This window comes from Struthio camelus, chromosome 9, assembly GCF_040807025.1.
Source record: "Struthio camelus isolate bStrCam1 chromosome 9, bStrCam1.hap1, whole genome shotgun sequence".
In the NCBI taxonomy this organism is placed as follows: domain Eukaryota; kingdom Metazoa; phylum Chordata; class Aves; order Struthioniformes; family Struthionidae; genus Struthio; species Struthio camelus.
This window is the reverse complement of record NC_090950.1, coordinates 32,066,649-32,081,707: the sequence shown is the minus strand read 5'-3', so window position 1 is coordinate 32,081,707 and position 15,059 is coordinate 32,066,649. Positions and strand designations below refer to the sequence as shown.

Sequence of the window (15,059 nt, the reverse complement as noted above, 5' to 3'; positions counted from 1 at the left end):
ACTTTTATCCTCAATTCTTTCGCAATCTAATGCCCAATTCCCTATGTCCTTGGTCCTAAAATTTCATCTGGGAAAAATCAGCAACGCCACTGATCTAACCAAACTTGCACATTTTTAAAACACAAGAACATTGCTGAGCTTTGCCTTTATCCATTCTTGGGAAGAAGAGAAGAAAGCTGCTAGACGTTAAGAGACAAACTACCAAGTGCAAACTATGGCTCTGAAGTTGGTTAAATGGCATGATTGGGAGAGCAGTGTTATTGCTATCTGCACTTTAGAAAAAATACACAAATAAAGATGAAGACTTACCATAATGTTAGGAATCAACTTTCCAAAACCCTTGAGCAAAGCATATTTAAAGTCTAAAGTTACTGTGTCCACTGAGAAGGTAATATTTCACTTAAAATCTTAATGCTGTACTAACATTTTTTTCCACTGGGGTTTAGTTGACAGCCTACAAACGCAAGCTAGATAAAACTCAAGGCTAACAAAAGACTATTTATTTTTCCACCCCAAGAAGAGGCAACGTAATTTACAAAGGCCTGTATACATACCAGTATATAGAAATGAAAGAAAAACAAGTCTAATTTGTACTTGGAGCTGCTGTGCAAGCCTCCGCCATCCTCAGAGGCTCAGCTCAGAGGATGGCCAGCAGCCCCCAGCCTGGCTGGCTACGAGCTCTCACGCTCACGCAGCTACACGGTGGTGGATTTCTGCACTGAGGATCACTTACTTTCCTTACTGCCCATATTCATCCACAGATTTGAACTCCTTCCCTAGTAATCCCCAGTATTCATTAACCTTATCAGGAAAGGGTCTGATAGCCCAGCCCAGGCCTTCCTCCTGCTTTCCCGGGAAGCGCTCTCTCCAAAGCACTGATCAAACTGTCCGAACTGACCGAGCCCTTAACAACCACGACTCCTTGGGAAGCACCTTGGCTCCTCTCCTGTCAGCTGGAAAACATTCCAGCTTGAGAGTAGAGATTCGAATACGTTACTCCTTTCACTTTATACAAACGTATAAATGGAGAACGCTATTTACACATATAGATAAATGGGATTAACACAAGATTCATTGCTGCCTTTTCATAGCATCTAGGCAAGGGATAAACCCTCGGGGGTAAAGTGACCTTCCCCTTTGTTTCTGTGGATGTTGTGACACCAAATCTACAACTCTGTAACACGTGACTTTTCACCAGCCTAAAATAATGACAAGTAAGTGAGAGAGCACGCCAAGACTCCTTGCTTCACGCCTTCTGAGATACGCGTTACGTTCTTACTTCCTAAGGACTATCAGTGTCAAGCACAATACACAGTTTACTCTACTCAAGATGTTAGTTCAAGTACTCTGAAAACAGACTCAAGTGCCTCTTGGCAGTGATACGGCCATGGTCCTCCCTTTTGTAAGCTCTCATTATATTAACCAAGTAGCAATGAAGAGGTCACTGGGAATTGTTACCTTCTCATGCCCTTTTATTGCTATTAGCCTTGTGTTTAGACCCGTTTAAAAATACCAGCTCTATACTGCTTGGACTGGTGGGGTCCAGATCACGGATACAAGAGCAATACCCATCACCACACTGTCCACAGTCCTCTGGCTCACAGACCGACCGTACTGCATCCTGCTTCCAAGCCTTCTCAGACATAGCCTAGGAGATCTCAGCACTTTGTTAGAGAAGCAAAAGGGAAGCAAGATGTCAACCTTCCTTTGATGTCTCCAGACCAGTGCCATAAGCAAGATCAGCAAAATCCATGGCATAAACATGGAAATGGTGTCTCATGTCTCCACCAAGGATTACCTTTGCCACCTCCTGCATTTGTAGCAGGTCCCATCTGGTTTGGTGGCAGCAGCTCTACCAGCATAATCAATACCTTGCCACAAACATACAGCTTTTCGGACAGATGTTTTTTGAGAATTCAAAACAAAGCTATTACATTAAGCTTTGCAATTTTAAGTGAAATAGACTCATTTTCCTTGTAGCTTGACATAGGTCTAACGCTGAAATAATGGGCAAACCACAGCAGTCTCACTCTACTGAGACAAAGTTTCAGCTAAAAGCAGAGTTTCTCTGACTCTAGTTTGGTGCCATATGAGAATGGTGAAACGAGTAAGATGGTGAAACACCCTATGAAGGTGAGCACAAGCAGTCCGGTCTGCAGCAGTTGTGACACACTTACAAGACTTACTAAATTCAGCGCTGATGAAATACAAAGAGATGTTAGCTGATAACATAAATACCTGAAAAAGTCCATTATTCAAAATCTTATCCAAAATATTCAATATTTTTGGCCAGATCTGTGCAGGCTTTCAGAGAGTGGCAAAAACATCTAAGCAAAAGGCCATTCCTCCAAATTTCAGTGCATTGATCTAAAAAACATAGGTATCAGAAAGCTTCAAAAAAAGATCACCAGAATCTTCTACCTGGGCAAAAATTTATTTTTCATTCAGTGTGTTTTCCAGTATATTTAAAGTATTATGGTTGTTACACAGTATTAGCTTGTTCCTAAGAAGATACATACTATGGATTCAGTTATATTAAAGCAAATAATTGTGAGAAAAACCCTTGCCACTACACCCAGGGATGCCTTGTCAGACAAAGAGAATATGGATTGGGTGCAACATCTGTGCCAATTTCCCTTGACATGCGGCAACTGCTGTAGTCTCCAACGGATGGATGCTGGGACGTCGTCCAGCAGACATATCTCCTGTACACGGATGTGCTCCTCTATCTGGACATTGCAAGATGGGTGTAGATCACTCCCACTCCCTAAGGGTTATTAGAGATTTAGTCATGCAGATTTATGAGTCCACACTAACTTTGGGTTGCACCCCTCCAAGCATACACCAAATAAGGTTTGCTTTTGACTCTGAATCTCACCAGAGATACTGAGATGAGAGGAGTTCACCAGAGAATTCCAATTAAAATAGACGCTGTCTACTTCATGCTTGAAAGTTTGCTTTCTCTTCTCTATAAGCTTTCTCCTCTGAGACCACTGCACAGAGTGCAAACACAGAGTGTTATCTCCGCGAGCTACGCTGCATCATCCATCCTAGGAGCTCGCCTGCCAGAAATAAATCTCCCCTGCTCACTGCATATCAGTAATGAATGCAGATCACTTACCTGTTGCCTTTTCAGGATTATTGCACATAAAACATTGCCAAGTTCCTGCTTCCTCGCTGTAGCCGAATAAATCAAAGAACCTCACTTCTTCCAGGTGCATCTGTACATGGTCCAGATCCTAGGCCAATAAGGAAAAAAACCAAAGCCATTCACCATGTGAACTGCTGCACAGTTAACAGCTCATAAAACGCAACCACAAAGGGCAGCGCATCAGGATCTAACAAGTGCCATCTTTCATATTTTTCATGTGGACAAAGAACCTGCCTGGGCAAATGTATTAAGCAGGACACATCTCTCTTTTTATCATCAGCAGCAGCTAATATAACAAGTCTTTAGGAGGAAGAGGCCTGGTTTGGGTTGGTTTTTTTTTTGCCTCTTTAACATTCCTGCCAGCTGTGCTCTTAGCAGTCCTGTCCAGCATATTTCCCTCCGGCTGAATCTCCTTGATTACCTCTGGTCCTCTCTTAGGGTTTTCCAACGACCCACAATTTAGTGGTCTCTACTAATAGTCTAAGCCGCTGGGGACTTCTTCCCTTCTAAGTGGATAGAACAAGAGTTAACAGCTTGGCAGTGGCTGGGGCCCGCTTTTTTTTTTTTTTTTCCCTTCTCTTTTTAAGAACAGAGTTTCGAAACCCAAACCTCCTGTGAGAATATACTAATATGAATGCTTGTTTCCAGAAGCGCAGTAATGATAGGATGAATTTATCTCAGACAAAACATATCCGCATGAATGTGATGTTCTTATTCTCCCAGTGAGAACAGTCAGGGAAGTATGAATTATGCATCTTAAAAGTAAACTTAATGTCTGACTTGATCTAAGAAGCCTACAGAAACTACACTTGCAGCTTCAAGTACTGGAAAAGCTGGAGAATACTCTCTTTTGCACAATTAGTAACACTGTATAATTCAGTGTAACTTAAATCCAGTTATTTCATTTTAAAAATGATTGTGATCTCACACTTGAGCAAACACTAGTGTTAGACTCACTACAAACACAAAGGAAATTGCCAAGACCGCTCAGAAAACACTCCTATTTATTTGCGTGGGGTCTTCATAGATCTTGCAATACTGCATGCGGCAGCCCAAAGAAAACATGAATTTACACAGTTCATACAGTAAATGGAAAAAACACCTTCTCTTGCCAGGGACATTAGTTCAACCCACTGAACAAGGCTGTACAAAGGACAGAGTTGTCTGATTCAGGCCTTTCCCATGTGTATTTATTTCAAAACATTTTCAGAATAAGAGGGAGAAAAAGCCCATAGCTCAGATGGGAGACCCAGTGGCACTGCTGCTCTCTTCCCCAAACTCTTTCGAACTGCGACATGGTCAGCAAGCAGCTATTTTCCTGAGAACCAAAATGGCCTCAGATGACCTCATTCCCCTCTCTGCCACTCAGCTGTCGCCCAGGAGAACATGAAGTTTTAACCAGAGACGTTTCCGTATTAGCCTTACTGGAGAGTGGTGGTACAGCAGTGTTTGGCCATGCCCCACTCCTTTGGTCACAGGCTCCGTTACTCTGGCTTCGGGTTCAGGTGCCCCCAGGTGAACCTGGCTAGCTGGAGCTGGCCGGACCAGTGGGCAACACCGACAGATGCTTACACCCTACAAGTCTCAGATGCACCTTCACTTGGCTTGCAGGAGAGTGCTCTCCAGGCAGTAACACCTTGCCACAGCTCATCTCTCCACTCCCGCGGAGAGTGGAGATGACTGGCCCTGCTGCAGCAGCTACCTCGCTCCAGGCCCTGCCTATGGCAACATCACTTCAGAGCTTGGTTCCCCACTTAAGTGCCCGAAGAGCATCCCCATGGCCCATCCTGCTGAGTTCAGCCTGCAGCTGGCAGCAGTTGCTGAGAGAAGGCAAGAAAAATTTGACGACACCTTAAACTGCCTCAGTTCTAAGCTCTGCGAACGCACTAAGCCCTGAACACTGATCTTTTAAATAAACCTCCAGGGAGAACATCTCATATAAGATCTGTCAAACCAAGAGGGCCTTTCCAAGTCCAGCTGTTTTCCAGCCTGGTTTTGCTCCAGGGCAGGGTGCAGAGGGCTGCACGCTCGGGAGGCAGAAGGAGCCCTTGGTGTTCTTCAGGTTCTCCTCTGGGGTCCAGCCTCCCTGCTATCCTCTATATTTGAGGAATCATATCCTACTGCTGCATGTGGCGTAACATTTAGTTGCGCAATTCCTTATACATTGTGTGCCTTGTTCCCTGGCGTCAAGGTTGCATTCATGCTTTAGTGTTTCTCTGAGGCCGACCCTCCTTCCCTAGAAGTGTGTACATCAGGCACAGTGTGTTTGCATAGTCTGCTGCCAGCCTGCTCTGCCCCACAGCACTCAAACACTGGCTTCCTGGAAACAGCCAGTAAAACTTTACTACTGTGCTCTTAAACTGCTCTTCATACATTGCTGAAGTTCATGTTTTCCTACAAAGAGGAATTTTACACATTCATGGAATTTAGCTGAGTGTTGCGCTCAGCGACTCGAGAGCTGTGCAACCTCCATTCCCACTAATTCTGCTGCTCTGCCAGCAGCAGATCTCAGACAGAGTCTACCTTCAGATATGCCATGCATGCTCCTGTGAGATTCAGGGCTGGTAACTCCTCAGGCAAGAGGACCTGAGAGAACAGAAGAGTCAGACTGCATTCAGCCAGCTTCTCAAAGTTTCCTGCCCACTTCAGGTTCTTGATCCAGTGCAAGACGACCCTCTGAGTATGCAAAGGGGCAACAAAGCATGTCTAGGAACATGCTCTGCCCTTATGCGCCCCAGCTCTGATCTTCCTTGGTTTGGGGTTCTGGGAGGACACAATGGATGGACAAAATGATGATGGCATTGCTCTGAGTGGAGCTGCTGTAGTGAGTCAGTGGTGTGACCAGCAGATCAGAAGAAAGGCAAATATTAAAAGACCAATGCAGTAATCTTTCTCACACTTCCCTTTCCACTCTGTAATAGAGCAAATAATCTGAAATAAGACACTTCCTTTAGGAGGGGGACTGCATGGTAAAAGCCTAACTGAGGAGGAGAGATTTATCTCGTCCTTATGCTACATCATCTTGAAAATTTCAGCGACTCCACTGTGAAAATGTGGCATCTCTTTCTGCTGCATAAACTGAGACAGCAGACAAAGGGAACGAGAGAACAGAACTAACAACGGCTTAAGAATGTTAATCATTCTCTTGCAAGGCTACTCAACAAAAGACTATCTTAAGGATCACATGAGGCTCACAAAGTAGTCACCATGTCTCTCTTCTGACACAGCATGAGTCAACACAAAGAATTCTGCAATGAGCTCAAAACCAGTTTAGTTGTTATAACGTGGCCTGTGTGTACTTTGATAAAGAACTATGAAGCAACTGAACGGAAATCTGTGAGGACGTACATCTGGAAATACTTTACTTCTGGCACATTTTAAGCAGTGTAGTATAAATATTTTTTGTGGCTTGAACATACTGAACAGTGATACATGACATTCTTTCTATAAGCTAGGTATTCGTTGCAAATTCCTTGCACCCACATATCAGGCCAAATTCAAAGATCTGTTACAATGATGTAAATCTGAAACTATTTCGCAGAATTTATCCTGGAATAACTCACTGATGTTATGATTTTTCTGCAGGTTTCTCCAGGTTTGCAAAATGGTTTACCAAATAAAAAAAAAAAATTGTGCAAATTAATTCATTCTGGATTAGCCACAATGTCACAGGGCAAAATATTGAGCAATTGCAGAACAGTTGTTACAGTATTGGCACTGTGGTTCCTATTGACCTCAGTAGGATTGTACCCTACTTTCCCCCGTGTGCTTATAGAGCACAGAAGTTCCTTGAGTCTGATAAAGCCATTTAGATGTTACTGGAACATGACTCATAAAATCTGAACATAATACAGGACTTTGATACCGATTTACATCAACACATTTCAAAAAGTTTTATATGAAAAGATAAGTACTACGTTTATTGAAATCCAAAAATCCATAATTTTGCTTTCTGCACTAGAGGAAGGGGAATAATATTAGCAATGACAATAATTTTGTCAAATCATTTGTAGTATTTTAAGTTCCATGAATAACAGAAAGAACTTACTGAAATTAAAAAATCAGAGTACTGCTTATTCTGTCAAACAAAATCGCTATTAGGTCATATTTGGAATCTACTGCCGAAGGCTCCTCTAGCTAGTATTTTTGGGAACGTACCAGTTAAAAGGAATCTTCCTTACAGTACACCCAGGTTTTGCTCCCAGGAAACTCAGTGGGACTTTTCCGAGTAAACTCAGTGGAAGTTTTACTGAAAGCAAATTCAGGTTCTCCACTAGTAAGCAAAACCAAAACAGAGAACACATACTCAGCAGCATGCTGCAGAGACCAGCCCCGAATTTTAAAGTCTTTAAACATTTCAGATGTATTACATTGACTTGATTGTCTTTAGCCTCTGAAGGACGTTATGCAATCTACAACTCCCAGAGTTTCCAAAGTTCAATTCACTACTTATTTCATTAAATCAGTAAAGACCAGTACCTTATTTTCCAGCTCAACTATTTTGGGAACGCAAAGATACTGTTGCTGTCGAGAAATGATGAAACTTCCCAAAATAGGCCAAATGCTAGTATCTAAACAGTAGTAGGATTATGCAACCAAGACACTAGAGAATAATCACATTTCCAGGGTGTTGGACATGTTTTGTAGAATTTATATGTATGATGCACTACATCTAATTCTGCCCATGAAAATATGTTCTTTTCTAAGCTCTTTATTCACCCCAAACTCTTTTACACTCAACCAGCTCTGACTTTCGACTAGCAGCTTTTGGCACGGTCTCAAGTTAAGCCACTATCAAACAGAAAGGCAGTTCTAATGCCTTCAGATGACTCAGGCTAGGATTTCAAAAGCAGCTAAAATACTTAGTGCAAGCTCCGATGTGTCTAACTAAAACTGGCCCATAAGCTGGGTCTCAGATTTGGGGATCCCCTACTCCCCTTGCAAGCCACCGCGGGAGTTCCCAGTTCAATGCAGAACTATCTCTGAGTTTCAGAAGGTGTTTGTAACAAAACCCCTATTTTTAAATCAGCCATAACCTTAGTAAATTAATCTTATTCAGTCAGCCATTTTTTATGCTTAAAATATTCTGAGAGAAAATATTTTAAAATCATGTTTGACAATTCATCTCATCCAATTTAGTTGGATGGAGATGTTCAGGAATAAATAGATATTTGTTTTACAAACCTACAGTGTTCTCTTCCAAGAAGCCTGATTAATAGCTTTGAAATAGCATTCCCTAAAATCCTTGAGACAGTAAAGAGCTTTGAACGAGTAATCTTTTAAACTGATGGGGGTAACTAATGGTGCACGTGCAAACGATTGTTCCCATAAAATCCAACTCTGTGTTTAACTAGGTGACTTTCCAAGTGGCTGCCAAACAGTCCATAACGGCAGCTAATTTGAATCTAGAGTTTGAAACTGTTCATGTGAGTAGGAAAAAATCCATATGTACCATCACTAGTTTTCATCACTTCAGGAACAATTCCCATGAGGCGTGTAGGAGGGATTAAAGAACAAGCCTGGAGACCTTTCAAAGCACAGTACAAAGTAACACCATGGACCTGCTGCAGAGCTTGAAAACATAATGGTTGGTGAACATTTTTCAATCCCCCCCCCCCCCCCCAAGCTAAGTACTTCACACAAAAAAGAGGTCACATGCACAACCCCATGAATCGCCATATGGCCATCCAGTAGAAGGGGACCTGGCGTGTTAATAAGCGTAAATGCTTGGAAGAACTCAGAGCTAAGGCAAACAGATTTAACCACAGTCCTGAAAGCACAACGAAATCTCCCTTCTGAACACATGCTGCAGCATTTCCATCCTATGGGCCGCTGCTTTGCAGAGATGTTGAAAATCCTTTTACTGCTTTGACAGACCCTTTTCTAATCCTACCTGTGCTCACAGATCAACTCTCTTCTAGTTCGAATCTGCACAGGCTAACTCCTATTTACCGCCTTTTGACCAATATAATTATCATTTATGTGGAAATGTTACACTAGAAGAATAGTTCGTGTATTTACTTCTTTATTCTCAAGTAAGCTACTAGATAGGAGCAAGGAGGAGATGTTGATTTAATTCTCTTTAGTTTAAGTCAGCGTAAAAATGCCAATGCCATTACAGGCAACAGGATTGGACCTAATCACAGAATGATTGAGGTTGGAAGGGACCTCTGGAGATCATCTAGTCCAACCCCCCCTGCTCAAGCAGGGTCCTCCAGAGCACATTGCCCAGGATCGCGTCCAGATGACTTTTGAATATCTCCAGGGAAGGAGACTCCACCGCCACTCTGGGCAACCTGTGCCAGTGCTCAGTCACCCTCACAGTGAAGAAGCCTTTCCTCATGCTCAGACGGAACTGCCCGTGTTTCAGTTTGTGCCCGTTGCCTCCCATCCTGTTGCTGGGCACCAGTGAGAAGAGGCTGGCCCCATCCTCTTGACACCCTCCCTTCAGAGACTTGTATGCATTGAGCAGATCTCCCCTCAGCCCGCTCCTCTCCAGGCTGACCAGACCCAGCTCTCGCAGCCTTTCCTCATAGGAGAGATGCTCCAGTCCCCTCATCATCTTAGGAGCCCTTCGCTGGACTCACTCCAGGAGCTCCATGTCTCCCTCGTACTGGGGAGCCCAGAACTGGACAGAGTGCTCCAGGTGAGGCCTCCGCAGGGCTGAGCAGAGGGGCAGGATCACCTCCCTCCACCTGCTGGCAACACTCTGCCTAATGCAGCCCAGGAGACTGTTGGCCTTCTTGGCCACAAGGGCACACTGCTGGCTCACTGCTAATTCCTCGTTTCTAAGGATTTTATACCTTGCACAGTTTTAGATGTACTGTGTGAGAGACGAGAAGAAATGAGGTAAAAGAAAAGCAACAATGAGGAAAAAGAAAAGAAAGGGGAGAAGGGCAGGGAAAGGGAAAGTTTTGTTTTTCACTATAAGCACAGCAAAGATTTGTTATAGCTATTGCAAAGATCTTTGTAGAGCTTCTCTAAAAGTCAGTGCAAAATTCTTCTGCTATTCTTTTTCCAGAGAAAAAAATGCTTACCTTTTGGTGTGGAAACGTAGACTGGATCATGGCATTTTCAAAACTGTGTGTCCCCTTGAGCTGTGTCTTCTCCCACAGGGCCTTAAGGACTTGCACAGGATTGCTCTCTATAGACAAGGGTTCTGCAAACAAGCTCTGAAGAAAATATTGAAAAGAGCATTTCAAGCATCTTTTACTTGGTCCTTAATAAACAGCATCTTGTTCTTACTTCATGATGGGACAGCCATGCAAAATAACAAGGAATTAATTCATTTCTCTCTTAGGAGTTACAATAGATCCATATGCCTACAATCAGATAAATCCCCAAATATTTCATTTGCTCTTAGGGGGAGATTTTTTTTTATAGAACATTACATGTCTCTGGGATCCTTGGCTCACTGAAGATCATATATCAGCTACTACTATGTGTAGCAACTTGCACGTCATGTTTGTATTTAAATGCTAGTTTAACAAAACATTAGTAGCGCTGGCTTCTATAAGCTCAATGTACATCACAGTGATATACTTCTTTTTTGCAAATGATAGGGAGATGTCATGAATCAGTTAATGCAAAGAGATGATTAGAACCATTGCACGTTTGCAAGTCTTACTTGAGCCTGACTAATTATTGCTGGATTATGCTCTGACTGCACTGGGCAGACACTCGGACAAAATGGAAGAGAAAAAACTCCACAGAACATGTTCAGTGCAGATTTTACTGCTAGGATGCAAGAAGTTTCATCTCCTGAACGTTCACAAAACAAGGCAAAATAGCACAAGGTGAAGTCTGTGTTAGATTGGGGGCTATCGTCTTAAAGTGACCTATGCTGCCTTAAATTCTTCTAACATTTCAACACGGTTGGGTTAAATATTGTAATATAATAATATATAAACGGCTCACAGAAAGTCGCTGTCAAAAGAACACTGCTGCAGTTGTGCGAGCTTAGCCTTTCTGCCTCCATTAAACTTCTTGTACGTGATCTTGTAATTAAAAAATTGCATTTGCATGCAGGAGAGAAGTTAAGAGTGCACAAGCACATCGGATTTTCCAGATTTCAACTACCTTATTTCACAATATGAAAAACGTCCGTTTAACGTAGGTTTTGGGGATTCGCGTTCCTTGTTCCCTTCCCAAAAAGGAAACTAACGCTGCAGATTCCATCCTCTGGTAGCAAGCTGTCGCCGACACACTTCACTGGTAAGGCTCAAACCCAAGATTACCGAGGGCAGAAGCCCTCTGGGCCAACGACGTAACTCGATGGCTGCGGCACGGCGTCGTGCCTGGCCTGGGCCAGCACTGGAAGGGGACGGGATACACACGATTCCATCGGATTTTACAGAAATTTGCTGATTGTTATGGAAAGGAGAAAGGCTCCTGGGGTCTTTGCCAGGGTTTTCAGGTGCGCGTGCTCCGCTGATCGAACCCTGCGCTGCTCTCTCGCCGGCGGGCCCCAAGCCGACGGCGGCTCTGCCCGGCAGCCTGGAGGGACCCGGGCAGTTTCTGCTAAGCGCATGCAAACCCTGAAGGCTTGTAAGTAAATCTGGCAGGATTACGCAGGGATGGCACAATCCTTTCATAAACAACACTGTCCTAAAAAATTCCTTGCTCCTGCTGCGAAGCACGTAGACACTAGGCATATTGAGAGAAACGGTCACCAGGAGTTGTGAATATGGCCAAGGCCATGCATTTTTTCCAGCTAGGCTGTCAGAAACAGCTGGATCGTTTTGTCCAAATTAAAATTAGAAAAACAGTCAGCTTGAGGCAACCACCTGGCACGAGAAAATTGCAACCCAATTAGTTAGCGTTTGGCAAATTTATGAACAACTATAAGCAAGGTAGTATAAAAGGAGATGTCAGGCAATGGTTATGAGATGGAGCTGCCTTACCGGCATAGCGCTTTCGCACCCGACAGGAGAAATTAAACCATAAATCAAGCGGCAGTAGAGGACGATTTCAATGAACAAATCTGTGAAATCACATATCCGATCTGCAGAATACTCTAAGATCATCCCTTACACTACCGCTGTGCCTTTTGTTAAATAATCATTTCACTGTAAGGAAATTTCTCAGATCCACAGAGTAGATCTTAACGGAAACACTCTTCTCTTCCTACTGGCCAAAAGCTACTCTGCTGAAAACGCAGTAATAATTTGCAGTTTCACAACTTCCACCCAAGGATTTCGAAACACGATATAACTACTCACTAGTATTTTTAAAATTAAATAGACAGCAGGGTCATGAAATTAAGGATCTGCTCTGGAGACGTGAGAGAAAAACTCTCTCTTCCTGCATCCTAGAAAAGCAAAAGCTATGTCAGAGACAACACAGAGTGACTGGCAAAAAAGATAAATAAAAATATGGTAACTCCTATGGAAATTCTTAGAAATCATATATTATTCTTTTGACTGTGAATCTATGACAAATCTGCTGAAAGCTACGTTTTTATCACTGGCCTTTCATTTAACTTACTATTAACACACTATAAATATATTTTATGTCAAATTTATCTCTTGTGCAATTTCAGAGACTTAAATAACATTATCCCAGGGCTGAATTTAGCGCACTGTCTTTAATTTAATCGTAGTTATATTTCCAGTACGTAAAAGCTTTGGGATTTCAAACAAAGGAAAAGCATAAATTATCGTACATTAAACATCACACCGATGCCTAGCAGGTTTGACCGCTCAGTGCGACACAAGCGGAACCATAACTTCGCCATAAAAGAGCACATAAAGCGCTGCATTCACAACGCGTTCGCAAAGACACAAAACGGAACGGCGTCGCGTTGAGCCCGTCCCACTGAGGCCGATCTTGCTGCGGGCAGCCTGGCCGCCGAGTCAGGTTCCAGACGTGCAGCAGCCCTGCTGCGGTCGGAGCGCTTCAAAAGCGATGGATGAACACGCTGACCAGAGCCAGCCCTCAGCCAGGAGCTCAGAAAGGAGACAAAGCGTGTAAAACGACGGCTAAGGGGCAGGAGGAGAGGCTCCCGGGCACCCAGCGGTGAAGACCAGGTGATGGACCTAGGTGGGCACCGGACACCTGGAGGCCAGGGCTAAGGCTCCCCAGACAAGACTCCTCGCCGGGGACCGACAAGTCTCTAGCCGGGGGCTCGGGGACCACCAGTCCTGCCCAGGACGTGCCGGGGAGGCTGAGCAGCTTCTGCCGGGGCAGCGGCGAGCGTGGGAACGAAGCAGTCGCCCGGAGCCGGACGTTCAGGAGCGGTATCGCCTTCCGGGCGCTGACATCTCCTCCAGCACGGAGGGAAGGACGGGCCCCTGCGGGCGGCTAGCGTGCTGCCCAGACCACTGCAAACCCGTCCTGCCGCGCGCAGCAGCCCCCTCACAAGGGTCTACAACCGAAAAAAAAGAGGGGAGGACGGAGGAGACAGCCAGCAGCATCAGCGGGCAAGCCGGTGAGACCGTGGCGTGCCCAAAGCGACGGCTGCCGGCTCCCAGCTGTAACCGGACAAAGGCAATCAGCCAGCGCAGGGGGGAGAAAAACACGGGAAAGCGGGGGGACCGGCGGCGCCTCCAGCCCCGCGGCCGGGCGCGCGAGAGCGGGGCAGAGGAGCAGCAGCGCGCGGAGCAACGGGCAAGAAAAGTAATACTTCCCCTGCGAGCTGCGAAATAGGTGAAGCTTAACAGTCCCCATAAAAAAAAAGGGACAGACAGGGCCAAATTCGCGGTAATCTGGGAAGGGGTTAAAGGGAGAGGTGGTTTTTTTTTGTTTTTTTTTTTTTTTATGAAAAATGTATCAGGAAAAGGCTAGGCATGGGGGATTAAAGGTGGAATCAGCGATTAAATTGTCAGTGCAACTGATTCAAAACATAAACCACAAGCAGAGCGGAGGTCACTCTGTTCACGCACAGCACCAGCCAGCGGAGACCGCAGAGCCCCGAACAAAGAACGTTAACTCGCCTCCACTTCTGCTTCTCCTTTTTCATTTAGGTGCATTTTAATACTTCTGTCCGTATTTTTCAACATCTGTTTCCCGCACTCTCATCAGAAACAAAATGGGAAATGTATATTCGTAAGATAATTCACTTATTCTATCTGGTCTTCGTTCACATTCAGCCTCCCTCTTGAGGTTTTCAGGCATTTACCTCCTCTATTTTCCCCTTTCGTCGTGTCTTCTCACTGCAGTTTCTCCTTCTGCTCCTCTTCTGCTTCGTTTTCTCTGTTCTCTCAAGGTCCTCCCCTGTCGCAACCACTCATCTCCTGACCATCATCTTCCCCCGTCTACCAGGAAACACCAGTCCCTTAACAGCCATCGCATCTCACCCGCTACGTACCGCCAGCTCGACCAGGGCAGATCACAAACCCGCCCCGGAGAGGTGCCGCCGAAGCCGCAGCACCTGCTGCGAGCACCGCTTCTCCTTAAACGCTCAAACACCCTAGCTGGCCTCAACAGACCTAAGCTCAATGTTTCACGAGAGGTGCTCGCTTGAACGCCGTGCTGGGCCAGGCTCGTGAGTGGTGTTCAGACATCTATAGCAGCGCTACTGCAGTAGCGTTTCTACACTGAGAATAGAAGCGAGCTTATGGGGAGAGCTATTATCTGCTGTGAGACCAGCTGCTGGAAAACCGGACAAGTTTTTGGTCTCCCTTCGAAAGGGCTAAAAAAACAAAAATCACATACAAAGCCTGATAGCCTAAACGCAGAATCCGTTCCTACCCCCGAGAGCTCTGCCTGCTTTCCTCCTCTGGCCTCGGTCCCTGCTTACCGTCCCCTGTGGTGGTCTCCAAGACACGTCCTCGGCTTCAGCCCCAGCTGCTGGCGGCGCTGAGGCCGGACGGGAGCCTAGGAGCAGGGCTTAGCTTGTTAGGAGAACTATGTCCTCATGCGGGTTAGGTTTACGTGACTTGAAAATGCAATCAACGTGCTTCGCTTT

At 44.9% G+C, this 15,059-nt stretch overlaps 1 protein-coding gene across 12 annotated transcripts in view; it reads right to left on the bottom strand.

Annotated features, from left to right (window-relative positions):
* The window catches only part of VEPH1 (ventricular zone expressed PH domain containing 1), a 103,669-nt gene that overhangs the window by 16,672 nt on the left and 71,938 nt on the right, over positions 1 to 15,059 (bottom strand). For 10 of the 12 annotated variants that reach the window (XM_009668493.2, XM_068954109.1, XM_068954108.1 and 7 more), the window contains 2 exons: positions 10,189 to 10,323; positions 3,122 to 3,239 (listed from right to left, as the gene is read on the bottom strand). In XM_009668493.2, coding sequence (XP_009666788.2) covers positions 3,122 to 3,239; positions 10,189 to 10,323 — 253 coding nt within the window. Of the gene's footprint in view, positions 1 to 2,419; positions 2,768 to 3,121; positions 3,240 to 10,188; positions 10,324 to 15,059 lie in introns of those variants that run through there. The other 2 variants (XM_068954113.1, XM_009668495.2) reach the window with 1 other exon arrangement.